The sequence below is a fragment of the Colias philodice genome, chromosome 7, assembly GCF_061535455.1.
Source record: "Colias philodice isolate Cphi_HAF_F1 chromosome 7, ilColPhil1 Martin Lab GWU primary, whole genome shotgun sequence".
In the NCBI taxonomy this organism is placed as follows: domain Eukaryota; kingdom Metazoa; phylum Arthropoda; class Insecta; order Lepidoptera; family Pieridae; genus Colias; species Colias philodice.
This window is the reverse complement of record NC_143092.1, coordinates 11,103,704-11,119,754: the sequence shown is the minus strand read 5'-3', so window position 1 is coordinate 11,119,754 and position 16,051 is coordinate 11,103,704. Positions and strand designations below refer to the sequence as shown.

Here is a 16,051-nt window from a genome sequence, read left to right as displayed (position 1 = left end):
TAATTTTCGTATACTCGTCGTGTGTATGTCGTACCTATTTCAATGTTGTTGTGTAATGAGATGATTAATTACGTAAACAATCTGATACACACATGTTGATAACTATTGCTACAGTGTTTTGTTTAATAAAAACTTTGGGAATACGGCCAATACTTTATAATTTATAGGGACATTATAGGTACGATTATTTCCTTTCCTATTTCCACACCTTTCCCAGTCGTTCAATTATTTTTTTTAAAGTGAAACTTTTATTACATCGTCTCAAACTTTTTGGTCTGTGTAGCGCATGTCGCGTGTATCGCGGCTGCCGAGTAGGTATACCTACTCGGCAGCCGACCGTCACGCGACATGCGCTACACAAAGCAGTGTTCGGAACCGTTCGAACAGTTTCACTTTTACCGTGGTTTCATAAAACCACACAACATTTTTTTGTCAATCCTTTCTTTATCCCTTCTCCTCCCAAAAGCTATCAGTAAACACATTATCTCCGTAAATGCGCAATGGGCGATGAGAATTTCTTGGCATTAGGTGTTGTTTGCACGTTCTACTACAAAATAATACTATTAGGTATACCAGTTTATTTATTTGCGAAGACGTAATTTTCAATTTTCTGGGACTAACACCAAAATTTCACACATCACTAATAAAAAGACGAAATAAACTGGAAACCATTTAATACTGTAAAACATCACAAAATTTTGTATCAAGAATTATTCATTATCACCACCATCCTCGGTTGCCGGACCATCCGTTATATCCGCTCCAGCCGCCGTGCCACCCGCCGTAGCTGTAAGCTGGGTAGCTTGAGTAGCGGCGCGTGTACACGAGCGGCGCGGAGTACACCACGGGGCCCGACCAGCCGGACGACCAGCCGTGGCTGGCGGACGCGGCGCACACCAGAGCGAGGAACGCGAGGCACAACTGGAAAATGATTTGGTTATGAGAATTGTGTAAGGAGCCAGAGTATAGCATAGTCCATATAGTAGAGCCATAGTGAATCATGAATTGTTTAGGCCCCTATTTATTGAGAAGGACCCAATACAGATTACGCACATAGTTATATTTAAGTGAAACAATGTTGAAGTAATTCAGATAGCTCAAAATACGCTGAAAGTGCTGAGATGTTATGTAACCTTTTACAATTTTTAAAGGTAAACAAGTAAAGTAAAACTTCATTTACATGCCAGCTTGAAAAGCTTGCCTTGTTTTGGCATAAAGTATCTTTTTATCATGCTCTTGCCCTTTTCCACCTGTTTGGTAAACCATTATGAAAATTAAGTCTTTCGATAATTATTGGCTTAATAATTAATCTATAACTTAATTCCCACGTTCACATTTAATTTGCGGAAAATCCTATGACCTTTAGCAATTCACCTGCATTGGCGATGATAGATAAAACTGTGTCAAAGTTTAATGTCTGCTTACGAATTATGATAGGTTATGAGAAGGGATTTAGATAGTACTATTTGGAATTAGGAAATATACCATTGGCTAGGAGGAACATATTTTTATAAGAAAAATTTTAGTACTAATTAGGTCATGCAAGCACCATTAAAGTACACTCTTACAAACAATTGGGGTTGAAAGATATTTAGTTGATTATTATTAATGATATTATTAATGATATTTAGTTTTTTTATATTTTATTACGAAAGGACCTGATTACCCATTTAAAACAATTGACCCTCTAAAAAACACCAAGATATGTATTTCTAGTAATATATTTTAAGGAGGTGACATGACGGCAGAACTGATATATTGTATCGATTGGCAATGCCTTTAAAATGATATACGCAAATGTTACAATAAAAATTACCATTGAAGTATGCAGATTCAGAATTTCTTTAGTCTTATCTTATATGTATTAAATTAAGTAATATTTATTGAAGTAACTTACGAGGAATCTCATCGTGGCAGGTGTTGGTTGTGTTTGACGCTCAGACGCATCTTCAGGCTTATATACTGCATTCAATAAGGCATCTTCCCCACGTGACTACGCTCGATACTTCATCCTTTTGTATATTAATAAAGGTGGAAGTGTTTGTTTGTTAATAATGAAAATTTAATTTTGAAAGATTTTATATCGCAGAGATTTTAGACTTTGGCGCAAAAATGTTAGAAGACTTTATTTCTCAAAGCAGATAAATGTTAGTAACATTTCTAATTTTGAGTTCGGTCTTTTGCAAGAATTAAGTAGCAATATTGTAATTTTGAATTCATAATACGAACAATGCCACGGGTATTCCTATACTATCGCTAATGGATACCCCTTATCTGCTATTCAAAACACTTGTTTTACATACATCGCTGGATTGCTTCGGACTGTCAATAAAATTCTGTACTAAAGCAGAAATGTATTTCGTTTGGGAAATATTTTGTCCAGTTTTATGGTTTTGCGTGGGTTTGCTGGGTCATTGGTTTAATATATTGCAGATTAGTCTATTTTGTAAGATTTAATATGGTTTGTTGTGAACAGTGGAGGTCGGACATCGTTTATTTTTGTTTCTGCATTCTTATAATAAATTATAATATTTACGTAAATCAAGGAGTTCTAATTCACTTGTTTATAAATATAAATTATAATATTAAATTGGTTTTGAAATATTCAAATCACATCCCTAATGTAGATGTCGCTAAATAAGCAATACACATTCAAATAATGTACATCAGTATGTGGGTTATAGCACTTTATAGTTTACAGTTTAAACACTGGTGTTACATGCCACTACATATTCTGTTTTAGCAGATAGAGAATGATATCAAATGCATATTTCGATTACAGTTGTGAACCAATATTTTTTGTTTACATACACCAAATAGTAAACCAAATTGTTCATGGATCTGAAGGCTGATAAGGTTCACAGCCTTTTTATGAGGAGGAACAATAAAGTTTAATGCGTTAATAATTGTAGTGATGACTGCAATCAAGCCCCGCCGTAAAACAAGCCTGCTTATTGCTTATAATGGTAGTTATTGATTGATTGAGCTTAACTTCAACGCTTTATTAATCATAATCTTTAACTCATAAAGTTGTTTAAGCTATAAGATTAATTTAGCAATGAAAATTAACTTCAAGTAACGTTAAATTATTCAAGTTATATGCAATGGATTTTATGCGAAGACAACATTTTTAAACAAAAGCAGGTTTCATATTATCTTGGTTGGGAATCAAATATATGTATTTTGAGGGCAAAAAAGCAAGTTAGATTCGTGTCGAGAACGGAAAGACCGTTACTGTCTTAATAATAAACAATACCAAACACTATTGCAGATTTAATTGTAATATTGCAGAGCAGATCTCTACCATACTTTTTATCTCAGGCAAACCATTGATACTAGGGCTCAATTTATTAACGGTAAAAGTATTCTGTTTAACAAGCTAGTACAAATAGGTATACGTTTCGTACAAATGTACAAAATGATTGTTGTATATTGTTTTCGTAAAATATAGAGCTCTTTTTTTATTTAGAATACTCATACAACGTATTGGTTTAATATTTTACATTTATATCCTACAAGCGGTCCGCCTCGGCTTCGTAAGAACCATCCTCGTACATCAAGGAATACATTTAAAAAAATTATTACCGAAATCGGTTCAACCGTTCTCGAGTTATGCGCTTTCCAAAATATTTTTCGATTCATTTTTATATTATAGATAGATGATTATGTATATTGTCTGGCTGTACAATAGGTGGTCTTATTTAAATAAATAGTAATCTAATTAATTTTCGCTGATGAAGCTACATTTTACATATTCCGAAAACATCTCAAAGGTGAAAGATCAGTATTGATTACCACGATTATTTAGTGCTTATATCATCAATACTCGGCTACGATTAACGATGTTTCATTGAATATCTTTAGTGATGATAAATGAATTAATATTATGTTTGAGACAACAACAATACATAATATATTGATAGGTGACAAATTAATAGTTAGATATTTTATAAATAATTTGATTACATACCACTAGCTGACCCACGGAACTTCCTCTACTAAGAAAGATAATTTATTCTCATTTTTATACAGCTTTTCATAGATCTTGTGCTCCTATTGTACGTAGCGTGGTGATGTACCTACTGCTTGTAGCATATAGGTAACAATAAATGGTTTATCCGACATAAAACCTTGGTGGTACATTTTTTCCAGATTATTTTATCTCTACATAATATTTTCTTCGTTTAATAAGTCGAATAAGGGAAATTGTCAAAAAAACTGCTTTACTTGGCCATTTTTGCAAAACTTAAGCGGAAAAGCCATAGCCAAAGAGGTAAAAAGTAGAATTTCGAAAAGAAACAAAATGTTCTATAAAGTCATAAATTTTGAAAATCCTAGAAAATTAAAAAGAAGACACCAATTCCACCCTCCATTTCATCTGAATCTATAATTTCAAAATTGAGCCAAACTACTTATTTAGGTTATAAGAAATCGTATTATTTCATAAATAAACTTCAGTAAATCTTTTATATAAGAATTTAAACATGTATATAGGAATATCTTGAAGACCTTGAGTTGTAGCGCAGTATTGGGAATATTTTGCTTCAACGATTTCTTGAGCCGATGGGTTCAATAAACTAAGGATGAACAATGAACATTATATCCAAAGATAATAAAAGTTACAACCAAATTTAAAAATGAGAGAGACTCTTTTAGTAAAAACTGAAAATAGTTACTGTAATTTATTTATTTAAATCCGAAACTTTTGGCAAAGATAGAGCCTAAGTATAAGCTCAGGTAAATTCCGTCCAAATGAATGCAAAATAATACAAATTGGACATTCAATATCATATTACATGTTGTAATAATGTGAAATGTAATAAGCTTAAAACTTTCCGAAAAATCATTATGAATATGTGAGCCCTAATCCGACCTTTGGTATATTGAAGCATGGATCAAGTTCTCCCAACGAATTAGTATATATGCCTACTACAGTTTAATATCACGAGAACTTTCCACTTATGATTTTACGCGAAAATTATAAATTTTGTTCCAGTAAGAATGAATAAGCAGCTCGATTAGTAGCAATATCTGACAATCATGTAGTTGTTATATTTTTCTGGGAAATAATCTGTTTGGTAAAAAAATAATAAGTAGTACCTACTTTTCTAGCAATATTATAATATTATTTAAGTTATTTTGGGTCATTAAATATTGCCGTGTAAGGAGTTTTAGAACAGGATCTTAAAATATGTTATATAGGTATCTCTTAGTTATTTCAATCGATGTTTAATTACATTTTTGCGTTGTTTTTTTCCTTCGTTCGTTTGATTAAATTAATTAATTTTATATTCTACTTTACTAATCTTGAACGAAAGTGTGCTTTTTTTACTCTAAAGTCTAAAACAATAATTATTATTGATCAGATATGGATAAAGTTACGCACAAAAATAAATATAATATTCAAGATATAAATGTAGCTATTTGTATCCAGCATTTTTATATCGGCGTGAAGCTAGTTAGTTTTATATATAATTTTGAGGGAACTTATACTTATTATATTATTACCCAACATAATGTGCAAAAGCAATGATGTAATATGATATATGTATAAATCATTGACCAAGAAACAAAAAAATAAGCGTTTCTCGATTTGCCATTATAATGTTTAACATCACTATACGTTGTATCGGATTTAATTCATTGGTAATATTCATACCTTAGCATTTAAGTATTTGAAATAAAACACAGATATAATAATGTCTATTTATTTGTAAGTCTTCGTTAAGTTTTACAACCCGTAAATTGCTTATCTTATTCATTGAGTATTTTGGAGTACTATATTGCGAATGATTTACTTAAACATTAAAGGTTAATAAACTTGAATCCGTGGTAATTGTTTTGTCACTATCTTTCCCAAATAACGCAAGGAAAAATAGGACAAAACATTACATACGAATAGAAGTTAGTTTATTTAATAAATTAGCACCAAGGGTCGCTGGACCAGGCGTTGTTGTTGTAAGAAGGAACTGAGTAGGACTGGATTGGTTGCACCGTCTGGTACTGCTGGATGGGCCTGTACTCCTGGATCTGTCTGTACTGCTGGACGGGCCTGTACTCCTGGACGGTGGAGTACACCGGCTGGATGTTCTGCACGGTTCTGATGGGCTGCTCGTAGATTGGCTGCTGGACGGTGTATTGCTGAGGGACGGTGTATACGGCTGGCTGGCTCACGTAGGTCTGTTGTGGTTGCCACTGGAAGGAGAGAACTAATGTTGTAGTCAATCATAATTGACAAATTTGTAGGTGTTATATGTTGTCAAATATGTTAACGTATGATGTCATAATAATATTTATCTAAAACGAGAAAATAAGCTTTATTATCTTCTGGGTATAAAATTCCAAGCCATAATCATGATAATGGGCCAAAATTTAATGAACTAAGTATTCAAATTTCATCAGGCGTTGATAAGTTATGGAGTAGGTAACTACTATAGTACTTGTACTGTACTTGACCTGTGTTGAGTGAAAAAACTTTCAGTTAAGTACTATGTATCGTATATTAAAAAAAATTGAATCCTATGACAGGTTGTGGTTCTGAAGATTTAATTAACATAGAAGTACTGACAAGAAATTCATGTAATTCCTCTTTTAAAAATAAAGTACCTATACAAATAACAATCAGTGACTGAATAATCCAAATTAAAATATCTATACAAGGCATCGGAAAATACCGACTTAATTAAATAAGCACTTTAATATTGAAAAATGTGACTTTTATGATAAGCGGATATTAGTCGGCATTCTTTGCTGCATTTAAATTTATTTTTAGATGCAAATATAAATGAAGATTGTAATTATTGAATTCCACTTATACCTATAATTAATTCAAGTTATTTTTTTTTAACAAAATCTACAATCCGAAATAAAAGTAGCCTTCATGAATCCTTATTTCAAACGGTCTGCAAAACACTTTCGTTGGGATCAGATTTACCTAGAAGCAACTATCCGATTTTAAGGCAGAACAAGCTGGCTCTACAATTTAATTAATTTCTTTATTGTGGTTTAAAATATCATCGTGAATACAAACTAGCGTAAATTATGTTAACTACGATAGAAATAGTAATATAATGTATAAAATAACTTTATTTTCGAAATGTTAAAAAAATTAAACATGTTTCGGAAACATAAGTAATCATAAAATCTTTAAAATAATGATCTGAAAATATTTCAAAATAAATAATTAACCGGCCACTGGTTAATGTGGACGTGTACGAGGATTAAATATTACTGGGTTTTTCTACTCATTTGTATGTTTTTAGGGTTCCGTAATTCAAACGTAAAGAACCCTTAAGAATGTTTTAATATAATGTTTAATATAAGATACAATTGTTTTTTTATAAGTCTTGTAACATGACTTTCATATTAATTAAAACTTTATCTTAAACTGTGAATAATTATTTTCTTCGTATACCATAACATACGAAGAAAATAATTACTCGCTTATTACGCTTAAGTATATGGATTCTGTCTGAATTATTATGAAAATTCATCTTCATTTTCACACATCAACTGAGTATTTCGGTTTTTTATAGTTGTATTCCAATTAAATAATTGCTATGAAAAACCGAAATACTAATAATAATAAATAAGATAATAAGAAAATACAGGGTGTCCCACTATTGGTATACTAAGCGCGAAGGGACTTGTAGTTTTGCATACACTGATCATGTAAAAAATACTTAAACAACAAAGTTACGTCAAAAATTTTTTGCTAAATTTTTCCTGAAAATTCATGTTTTCTTCTCTAGCTTCGCGCAGCCGGCATATACCGCTTCGCTAATGTGAGCGTTTTGTCTATGAAAACATAATCTTAAACGATAGCTCACGCGCTGGTGGCAAAGTTGGGCTTGGTTGCTTGTTATGGGTGTACACATAGAGTTTTAAGAATTCATCCATTTGAAAAAAAAATGCGTCTGGAATTTTATAAGTATTTTTTTCGTACTCAGCGTATGCAAAACTATAACCTCCTTTGAGCTTAGTATACTAACAGTGGGACACCCTGTATAATAAATAGCTTGTACGGAGCATAGTTAGTTGACCGACTCGCTCCTGACCGGTTTTATTTAATTAATGCAAATTATGAAAATTATGTCTTTAAAACTGGACATTCAAGTAACACTTAGTCAACAACAAAATAGTATTGGCTCATAAAATTGTAATATACCTTATGATAAGATTCGAAGTCATGGTGAATACGTTATTTTCAAGAGTAAAATGCTTTTCAATTGGAAAACTGTGTTTTTTTTAAATGTATAACAAAAGTGTTTTGTTTTATAAATATGGTGGTGAAGAAACGTAGGATATACGCCTAGAGAAGTAGGATTTGTATATTGTACGTCATTACATTTTTGATGTTGATATTTTCTACGTTTTCAATTCCTTTCATACATCCGCCTATTTTCAACAACTTCTATTTCAAGGCTAGATATAGCCTATCTTATTCTAGTCGTTACTAACGTCCCTAGCTCTTCTTTTTACAACAATATATGTAACTCATATCTTCACATTTTCAATGTTATAATCATGCTGCTAATATTATGATGAATAAAGTTAATTTTCAATCAAAATGTCTTACCGATTGCACAGTGTAGCTAGGCTGGCTGACGTACTGCGCCTGGTAGGGTTGGTAAGCGTGTTGCTGCAGAGAGGTGGATTGGTACTGGGTCTGCTGCAGCGAGTTGGACTGCAGGGAGGAGGATTGGAGGAGGTTTGGCTCGTAGTGGTTGAAGCTGCGCTTGGGACGCACCGGTCCGGCGACAGCGGCGCTGATGACGGCTAGGATGATCTGGAAGAATGGGTTAGTTTTTAATAAGTACTTATTTAGACATGAGTATGTTTAAATAGGTTAAGCCTATATAATATGTCGTGTATTGTACCTATGAAGAGGAATGATTTTACGCAATTAGTTATGATTAAAGTGAAAATGATTGAATGGTTCTTTTTTTCCGTTCCTGAAACCCTTTTACTTTTAAATAGCTACATTATCTATCTATGTGATATCATGCCATATGGGCATGGAATTAGATAATAATTATCTACAGTAAAATAGTTTTGTACATACGAGTGATATATTATAATAGGAGTAGTTTTATAAACACTTGTACTTTATTAAACTTAATTCCCTTGCTATATTACAGAGCTAAAATTATTTGCGTAAAGTTTGCTATTACATCGTTAACGTTTTAAGAAAATTATTTGATAAATAAAAATCTAAATTCAACTATAATTTAAAAAAAATCTTATTAAAAGTGATAGAATTTGAATGTTATTTACACTTATTATAAGAACCTTATCTTCTTGCAGAATCCTTTCAAATTCAATATTAATGTTCAAAGTTATTTGAGGTTTAATTTATTTAATGCAAAATTGGTGTAGCAAAAATTCGCTACACATTAAATCTACCTTTTATTACATGCAAAAAAATGTATCCTAGCACATTATATGAGCAACTTACCAAGTATTTCATGTTGCTAATTTTACAGATACTATCACTGAGAGCCGAGCACGAGCAATGAGATGACGAAATCGTTCTCATCGTATATATAGATAGCACAGGACATTATTTATAGGCCATAAATACCGAACAGGATCCTATATGAGTTATATAATTCAGAACATGAATATTTCGGCTAGAGCCGTTGGGCCAAACCCTTGGGTGGACGACCTATCCTTTATAAGATTGATATATTGTAATTTTAACCGACTTTAGAAATAGTTTATAATTTTACGTATATTTTTGTTTGTTTGTAAAGTTACTAACCAATGCTCAAATTGTATATTTTGTAGAGAGACATAAGGTAATTCAATCATTTAAAGAGGAAAATTATAATTATTAATCGATTTATATGATTTTATTGTTTGATACATATTCTTAAACCTTTAATTTAATTATTGATTCTAGTATTGGTACTTCAAAAGACAGGTTTGCTAATACAAATCGAAGATTTTCTGCTGCGAAATCAGGGAATTTCGTTGCAGGTAAAATAACTCTATCTTGCATACCTACTTCTACATCTTCTATGGGTAGAAGATATTAGATGCCTATTCAATCACAAAAAAGTTATACATTCTGAAAATAGACATACCTTTTTCATATTTAAATCAGCAATGCGTTTAATCGTGCACAAGAACAATTTATCTTAATATCTTGTCTATTTGATACGTGTGCAAATTACGTAATTTTCTTTAATAATCAATGATACATATCCGTAGGCTTTGCGGTTACCTCGGCCTCGTAAATCAATACATGGATTAAATTGAAGTTTATTGACCGGTTTATAAGTTTTCACACACCTGTCTTTGTGCTAGATCGTACATTATGCTTTAAATGTAATAAAAATGAATTTAAAAATGATAATTCTATGTTTATGTCATCCTATTGACATGTTTATCATGGACGTTCATAACATGAGGCTTTCATGTTCTGCATAAAAATAGTAAGAATTACATTGAGTTATACATATGGAGACGACACCGCCTACATCACTTATGTTCCGCTCAACATACGCCAATATATGGCGTAACTGCACGCTCAGTGCCTTCGTGTGTGTTACGATATTGCACAAATAATACATTACAATTAAATGGGGAAAAGTGCAAAGGAATAACTTTCATCGGTAAGTACCTAACTAGATAATAATTTTTAAAACTTAGTTAGAGCAAAAAAATGGCGCACAGATTTTGTTCGTGGTGTCTCCTCCATACGTAGTACTATTATCTCAATGAAGAATTATTTAAATGTTTAAGTTACATACAAATAGGATAGGAATAACTTTTTGGTTGGTCAATGTGCGAAATATAGAGTTTGTTGAAAATTTTAAATACATATTTTAATAATACGATGACAACAACATCCTCAAAATTAGATTTTTTAAGGATTAATAGGATATTCAATATACATAAATATACCAAATTACACTGTTTCTATGGTCGAAATATTTCTGATGGTAAAACATAAATGAATCTCAAACTGGATTTCATATTATGTAAATATAAAATAGAATTTAATAAAACCTTTTAATAAAAAGGTCACCGACTTCTAGATGTTCGTACGTTACATATTTTTACATTTTTGTCACTTAGAAATTATAACAGCCTATGTGCGTGGAATCCTAAATTCCTTAAAATTAAAATTAATTACTATTCTTTGAGCGGCTTTACACCACCACACATTATTTTCCTAATAGAAATTAGTAAAAAATATTCTTCAAAAATTAATTAATTGAATACCTCAAAATACCCATCCTAGAATATATTTGAATAATATCGGAATGTTGTTAATCAAATAATATGGTAATTATGTATGTAGGTATATAATATAGTTTAATGAGATAACTTAACTACCAGGATGTTATAAATTGGTAGGCTTCGGTGGCGCCTTTGACATGTTTTTTTAGTGACATTTTGGTTTTGACTTCTTAAGTTATTAATACATGATAAACAAAATTTTATCTCGTTCACTCTTTAATAGTTTAACATATAAATGTATTAGAATGAAATATAGAGTTTGATAACGCTAATAATTATAGGTCATGCTTCACTCCATTTGGAGTTATGAATTACGAATTAATAATGGAAAATTGTTTTTTTTTTTGTTGAGCCTATGTGGAGTCGAAAACAAAAAAACAGTATTTAATAAGTACATATTATATTCTAATCATTATTCATAAATCAATCCACCTAAATAATTGGCCTAAATAATCAATTTAAATGTCTAATAATTGGCTTCTATAAAATTATTATTTTTTTAGTTTTATAGCCTTAAAACGCTTGTAAGCATTTTTTTGTTGATAAAAACCGAATCATCTGCAATGCTTTAATTAAATTTAATCAAGTGCCTAATCATCAAATGACTTGTACATGTACAGGCTCTAAATGGCACTCTTTAATATAATATAACTCAAATTTGTTATATAAGAGAGAGTAGTTTATTTGTGGATAACTAGATCATTCTAGACTTGTAAGTACAGTGTATGTACCTTGGACAGGGTTAGTGGTAAAACGTAAGAGTATGATTTATGGTAGACTAGCTGCGCTCCACGGTTTCACCCGCGTGGCTCCACTCCTGTTGGTCTTAGCGTGATGATATAGCCTTCCTCGATGAATGGGCTATCTAACACCGAAAGAATTTTTCAAATCGGACCAGTAGTTCCTGAGATTAGCGCGCTCAAACAAACAAACAAACTCTTCAGCTTTTTAATATTAGTATAGATTTAATTTATAGACTCGATTTATTTAACTTTTAAGTTCCGGTAGAGTCATATGTTTATGGAGGAGTCTCGCTAAAAACACCTTAGCTCGTGTTATACGATTTCTTACGAGAAAACATGTTACCTGCCAACAAGGATATAATCAAATTTAATGTGTCAAGATATTTTTTTAAATATTCATACCTATTCGTGTTTTGTATGCCTAATGGAAATATTTGACACACTTTTCAATATTTACCTCATATATAATATAATAATAATAATTAATAATACAGATATCTCAACCCTAACTACGAAGTTGTTTCACTTGATCAATTATTTATAAAATATATTACTGCACAAAACTTTGCAACTTGTGGTAGATTAATTTATATCTTTAAAATTTTCCACTGTTTTGTAAAAATATTTTGCACAAAAGAATGCGTAACAATAAGATACTTATAACTTGTACTATAAATTATGTTATTTGATTCTGTAAATAAAGTTAAGTCGATATTTTTATGAATTTGAACAATTATCTACATAAAAATCTCGTGACATAATATAATTACATTGTGTAAATAAGTCTATGTTTGAGTTGAGTCTGACTACTTCATTAACTAAAATATAAATTGGTTGAAGTATAATAAAATCTTATATAATTAATACTCGTAGATAATAATATGACTATTCACATTTATAAACCTAAGTAATGAGGTTACAATAAAATAAATAGTATTTACTATCAAAATAGCGAATAGTTCAAGTACCGAACATAAATAACAGGAAGTTATTGCAACACAACTTCCGCTTGGGAAATAGTTGCGCTTTTGAAATGAACGCAGCATTTGAGCGATGTCGCCTTTTGGTCCTTTGATTGGTCAATGTGGAAATACTCGCCAATGATACCTAATGTGATATGGTCAAAGAAAATGCCATTGGGAAATCAAATACTTTAGTAAACTCTATTCAAGTAAATGCCGTTTCTTATTTTATTTACTACACATAAATAGCAAAAAGCTCATGTATTTACCAATATGTTTTATACACGTAAACAATTTGTGCGTACACGGTGCATGGCATTAATAAAACTGCATATACTTTTAATAAATTTATTGACCTTAACTCACAATACTAATTTGGCACTGACGTGGTAACCTGTACCATATCGCTCGCTCGTGCGAGGTGTTTGAATACGGGGGCGTAGCCCCTAATGCCAGCCGTGGCCGAGTCCCAGGAGGGGAGCACCGAGCCCATGGCCGTAGAGACCGTGTCCGTACAGGCCGTGGTCGAGCACTGGGGCAGCGATGCTATGGCTTATGATGGGAGCCGGGATGGCTACGCTGTGGCTGACGATGGGCGCGGAGTAGCCGATGCTGTGGCCCCCGTAGAGGCCGAGCCCGTGGCCCCCGTAGAGGCCGAGTCCGTGGCCCCCGTACAGGCCGTGGCCGAGCCCGCCGTAGCCGAGCCCGAGCAGACCACGCTTCTCTTTCTTCTCCTCCGCGCCGTAGACGGCTGCTACGAGCAGGAGTACAATCACCTGGTGGAGGAAATATTTTATAATATATGTGGTTGTCATGATACTTATTTTTTAGACATTCCGTTAGGGTTAACTTTGAAACACATTGTTTTTCGTGAAATATTGCAATAACTTTAATATTATTGGTTATATTCCGATCAGCGTATAAAAGCTATATCGAATCGTACAAAACAATATAACACCAAAAATTTTATAAGTAGGTGCAAATCGTAAAATTTCATTTAAATCAATCAAACAAAAATATTAGGTATCTAAGGTATTCATAATTTATCATTAAAAAGTGTGCGGGTTAGAATTTGGCCACTGGCTATATTTAATTTCAATTACGAAGATCAATTTGCTACGTTTACGAAGCAAATTGATCTAGGAACCTAGTATTTCTAAATTCAATTTAATATAAAATAAATACTCACGATAGCTTTCATTTTAAATAATTTAAAGTAAATAAACTGCGTGGTTACAAGTGAGCTAGATATCTAACAGACACTAGTTCTGCGGGACCTAGTGCTTATATACGCGCCCTAAGCGGACCTAACCCCTCTCAAATGGTCAACGATTGGCGAAATTAACTAAAACCTTTCTGATCTCAATAATTTGTCATTTGCGAAAACATACTTTCGTATACACTCATAACCAGTAATTCGCAGGAAATAATTGTAGCAATATCCAAATAATGTCTTAATTTTAATACCCCAATTTAATATATTATAGTGTACCATAACACGCAATTTATTCTATTCTTCAAATGTTATACAACGAAAACAGTACAGTATAATTTTACAGGGAAATGGGAATATGTAGAGCGATGGGACTCAAAACATGTCTGTGTTGTGTGTATATAGCTACTATATTTTCGCGATAAATGCAAAATCTGTTGCACCGATTTTCATTCTATTTTCACAAAAATATAGCGCGGGCGGTAAGTTAGTTTAGGTAATAGATTTCCGGGTGGTAGAAAATATTATAGGAATATTTGCAAATTTCAATAACAACTTTATGTCAGGTTTGCTGCAGTTGCTAACTTTTTCTTTAGTTACTAATTGTATTGAAATAATATGTAAACTGTGATTTTGATGTGATTAAAAAAAAAGCATTAGATTTTTTACATAGAAGAGCGGTGGTTCTAACCGGTGGTAAATTATTTTTTTCTATATTTTGAAAAGCGCTAAGAAGTCTATAGGAAGAATATATGTTTGAGTTTTAGTTTCCATAGTTCGATCTTACGTTCCTTCGGTTTATGCGAAGTATTTAGAATTAGGAAGTACCTCCGTGTTTGCGCGCATACTTGTGCATTTAGTATAATTTATTTCCTGCGCAGTAGTTAGCCTAGTTGCAATCGAGATTGACCGCCTTCATATAACATATACCTACCTACAAAAAAGTGTGAATGGAAATAGGAACCCTGTAAAACAATTTTAAATAAGAGTTTAGAACTAGGATCCATCATGCAAAATACATATAGTAGTTAAGTCCTCATTTGTAACTCATATACGGCTTAACGGGTAGTAAGGTATTTATGTTGCTGAATAACAAACAACTTTACATTTTTTGAAAACTATAAAAATAATATTTCCTCCCGAGCGGGATCGGGGCGAACAGCTAGTTGTATAGAATATACAATATTGTACATGAATGAAGCTTATTAGATTGTTGTTTGGTGCGAATGTTGCTGATTTTCAATTATATTTTTAGTAACTAGGTACATAGTATGTTTTAAACAATTGAGGTCAATCAGTAAATATCAGTTCGAATGTGAACCTTTGGTGGCCGCCGAATCGTGTCCTATACCGTATTTATCTGTTTGTGATATAATCTATTACATTTACAAAGGTTTCAAATACAGGTTCTACTTGTAAATAAACTTATGAAGTAATAAAATGCACACCAAAGTTCATTTTTGTTCATTTTAGATCAGTTTCGATTCCTTCAAAAGATATAGGCGTAAAGATAAGAATAGTTTTAGTAGGCGTACCCATAAATATTATGTGCGTATATACCTACTCGTATAAAGTATAATAAAAATATTAATAACTAGCTGTCCCGGCGAACTTTGTACCGCCCTGTCAATGAATGATGTGTTACCTTTTAGCTGAACTAATTTAGGCTTTGATGAACGTAATACAATGATACAAAATAAATATTTATATGGATTGATATGTAATAGTATTTTATTTTATTACTTCAAACACGTCTCAGAGAAAAATGACTGAATTTTAATAATTTGTGCAGCATTGATTAACTCTTTTCATTCTTTAACTGTTATCGACCACGCCATCGTTTCGTTTCACTTTAGTTGTGATAATAATTTTACCATTATCAT

The 16,051-nt window shown here is 32.0% G+C and overlaps 2 protein-coding genes and 1 long non-coding RNA gene across 3 annotated transcripts; all 3 read right to left on the bottom strand.

Annotated features, from left to right (window-relative positions):
- Positions 1 to 669: 669 nt before the first annotated feature.
- Positions 670 to 1,952, bottom strand: LOC149487369 (uncharacterized). Its single transcript, XR_016315853.1, has 2 exons — positions 1,898 to 1,952; positions 670 to 921 (listed from the first exon to the last, which is right to left on the bottom strand). It is a non-coding gene; the product is annotated as an uncharacterized LOC149487369 (long non-coding RNA).
- Positions 1,953 to 5,694: 3,742 nt separating this feature from the next.
- Positions 5,695 to 9,564, bottom strand: LOC149487368 (uncharacterized). Its single transcript, XM_089697621.1, has 3 exons — positions 9,458 to 9,564; positions 8,579 to 8,788; positions 5,695 to 6,195 (listed from the first exon to the last, which is right to left on the bottom strand). Exons 1-3 carry the CDS (start codon positions 9,536 to 9,538, stop codon positions 5,923 to 5,925), a joined length of 564 nt encoding a protein of 187 aa, XP_089553747.1. The 5' UTR covers positions 9,539 to 9,564; the 3' UTR covers positions 5,695 to 5,922.
- A 3,725-nt stretch (positions 9,565 to 13,289) lies between these two features.
- On the bottom strand, positions 13,290 to 14,269 carry LOC149487367 (uncharacterized). The gene is made up of 2 exons (XM_089697155.1): positions 14,145 to 14,269; positions 13,290 to 13,731 (listed from the first exon to the last, which is right to left on the bottom strand). The coding sequence occupies exons 1-2, from the start codon at positions 14,154 to 14,156 to the stop codon at positions 13,402 to 13,404; spliced, it is 342 nt and encodes a 113-aa protein (XP_089553281.1). The 5' UTR covers positions 14,157 to 14,269; the 3' UTR covers positions 13,290 to 13,401.
- Between the last annotated feature and the right edge of the window lie 1,782 nt (positions 14,270 to 16,051).

Bases quoted from the DNA above. Each gene is read 5' to 3' on its own strand.
- LOC149487368 (XM_089697621.1), bottom strand. From the start codon at position 9,538: ATGAGAACGATTTCGTCATCTCATTGCTCGTGCTCGGCTCTCAGTGAT. The intron at 8,789-9,457 runs GTAAGTTGCTCA...CCATTCTTCCAG, and splicing joins TTAGCAACATGAAATACTTG to ATCATCCTAGCCGTCATCAG. The intron at 6,196-8,578 runs GTAAGACATTTT...CTCTCCTTCCAG, and splicing joins CTAGCTACACTGTGCAATCG to TGGCAACCACAACAGACCTA.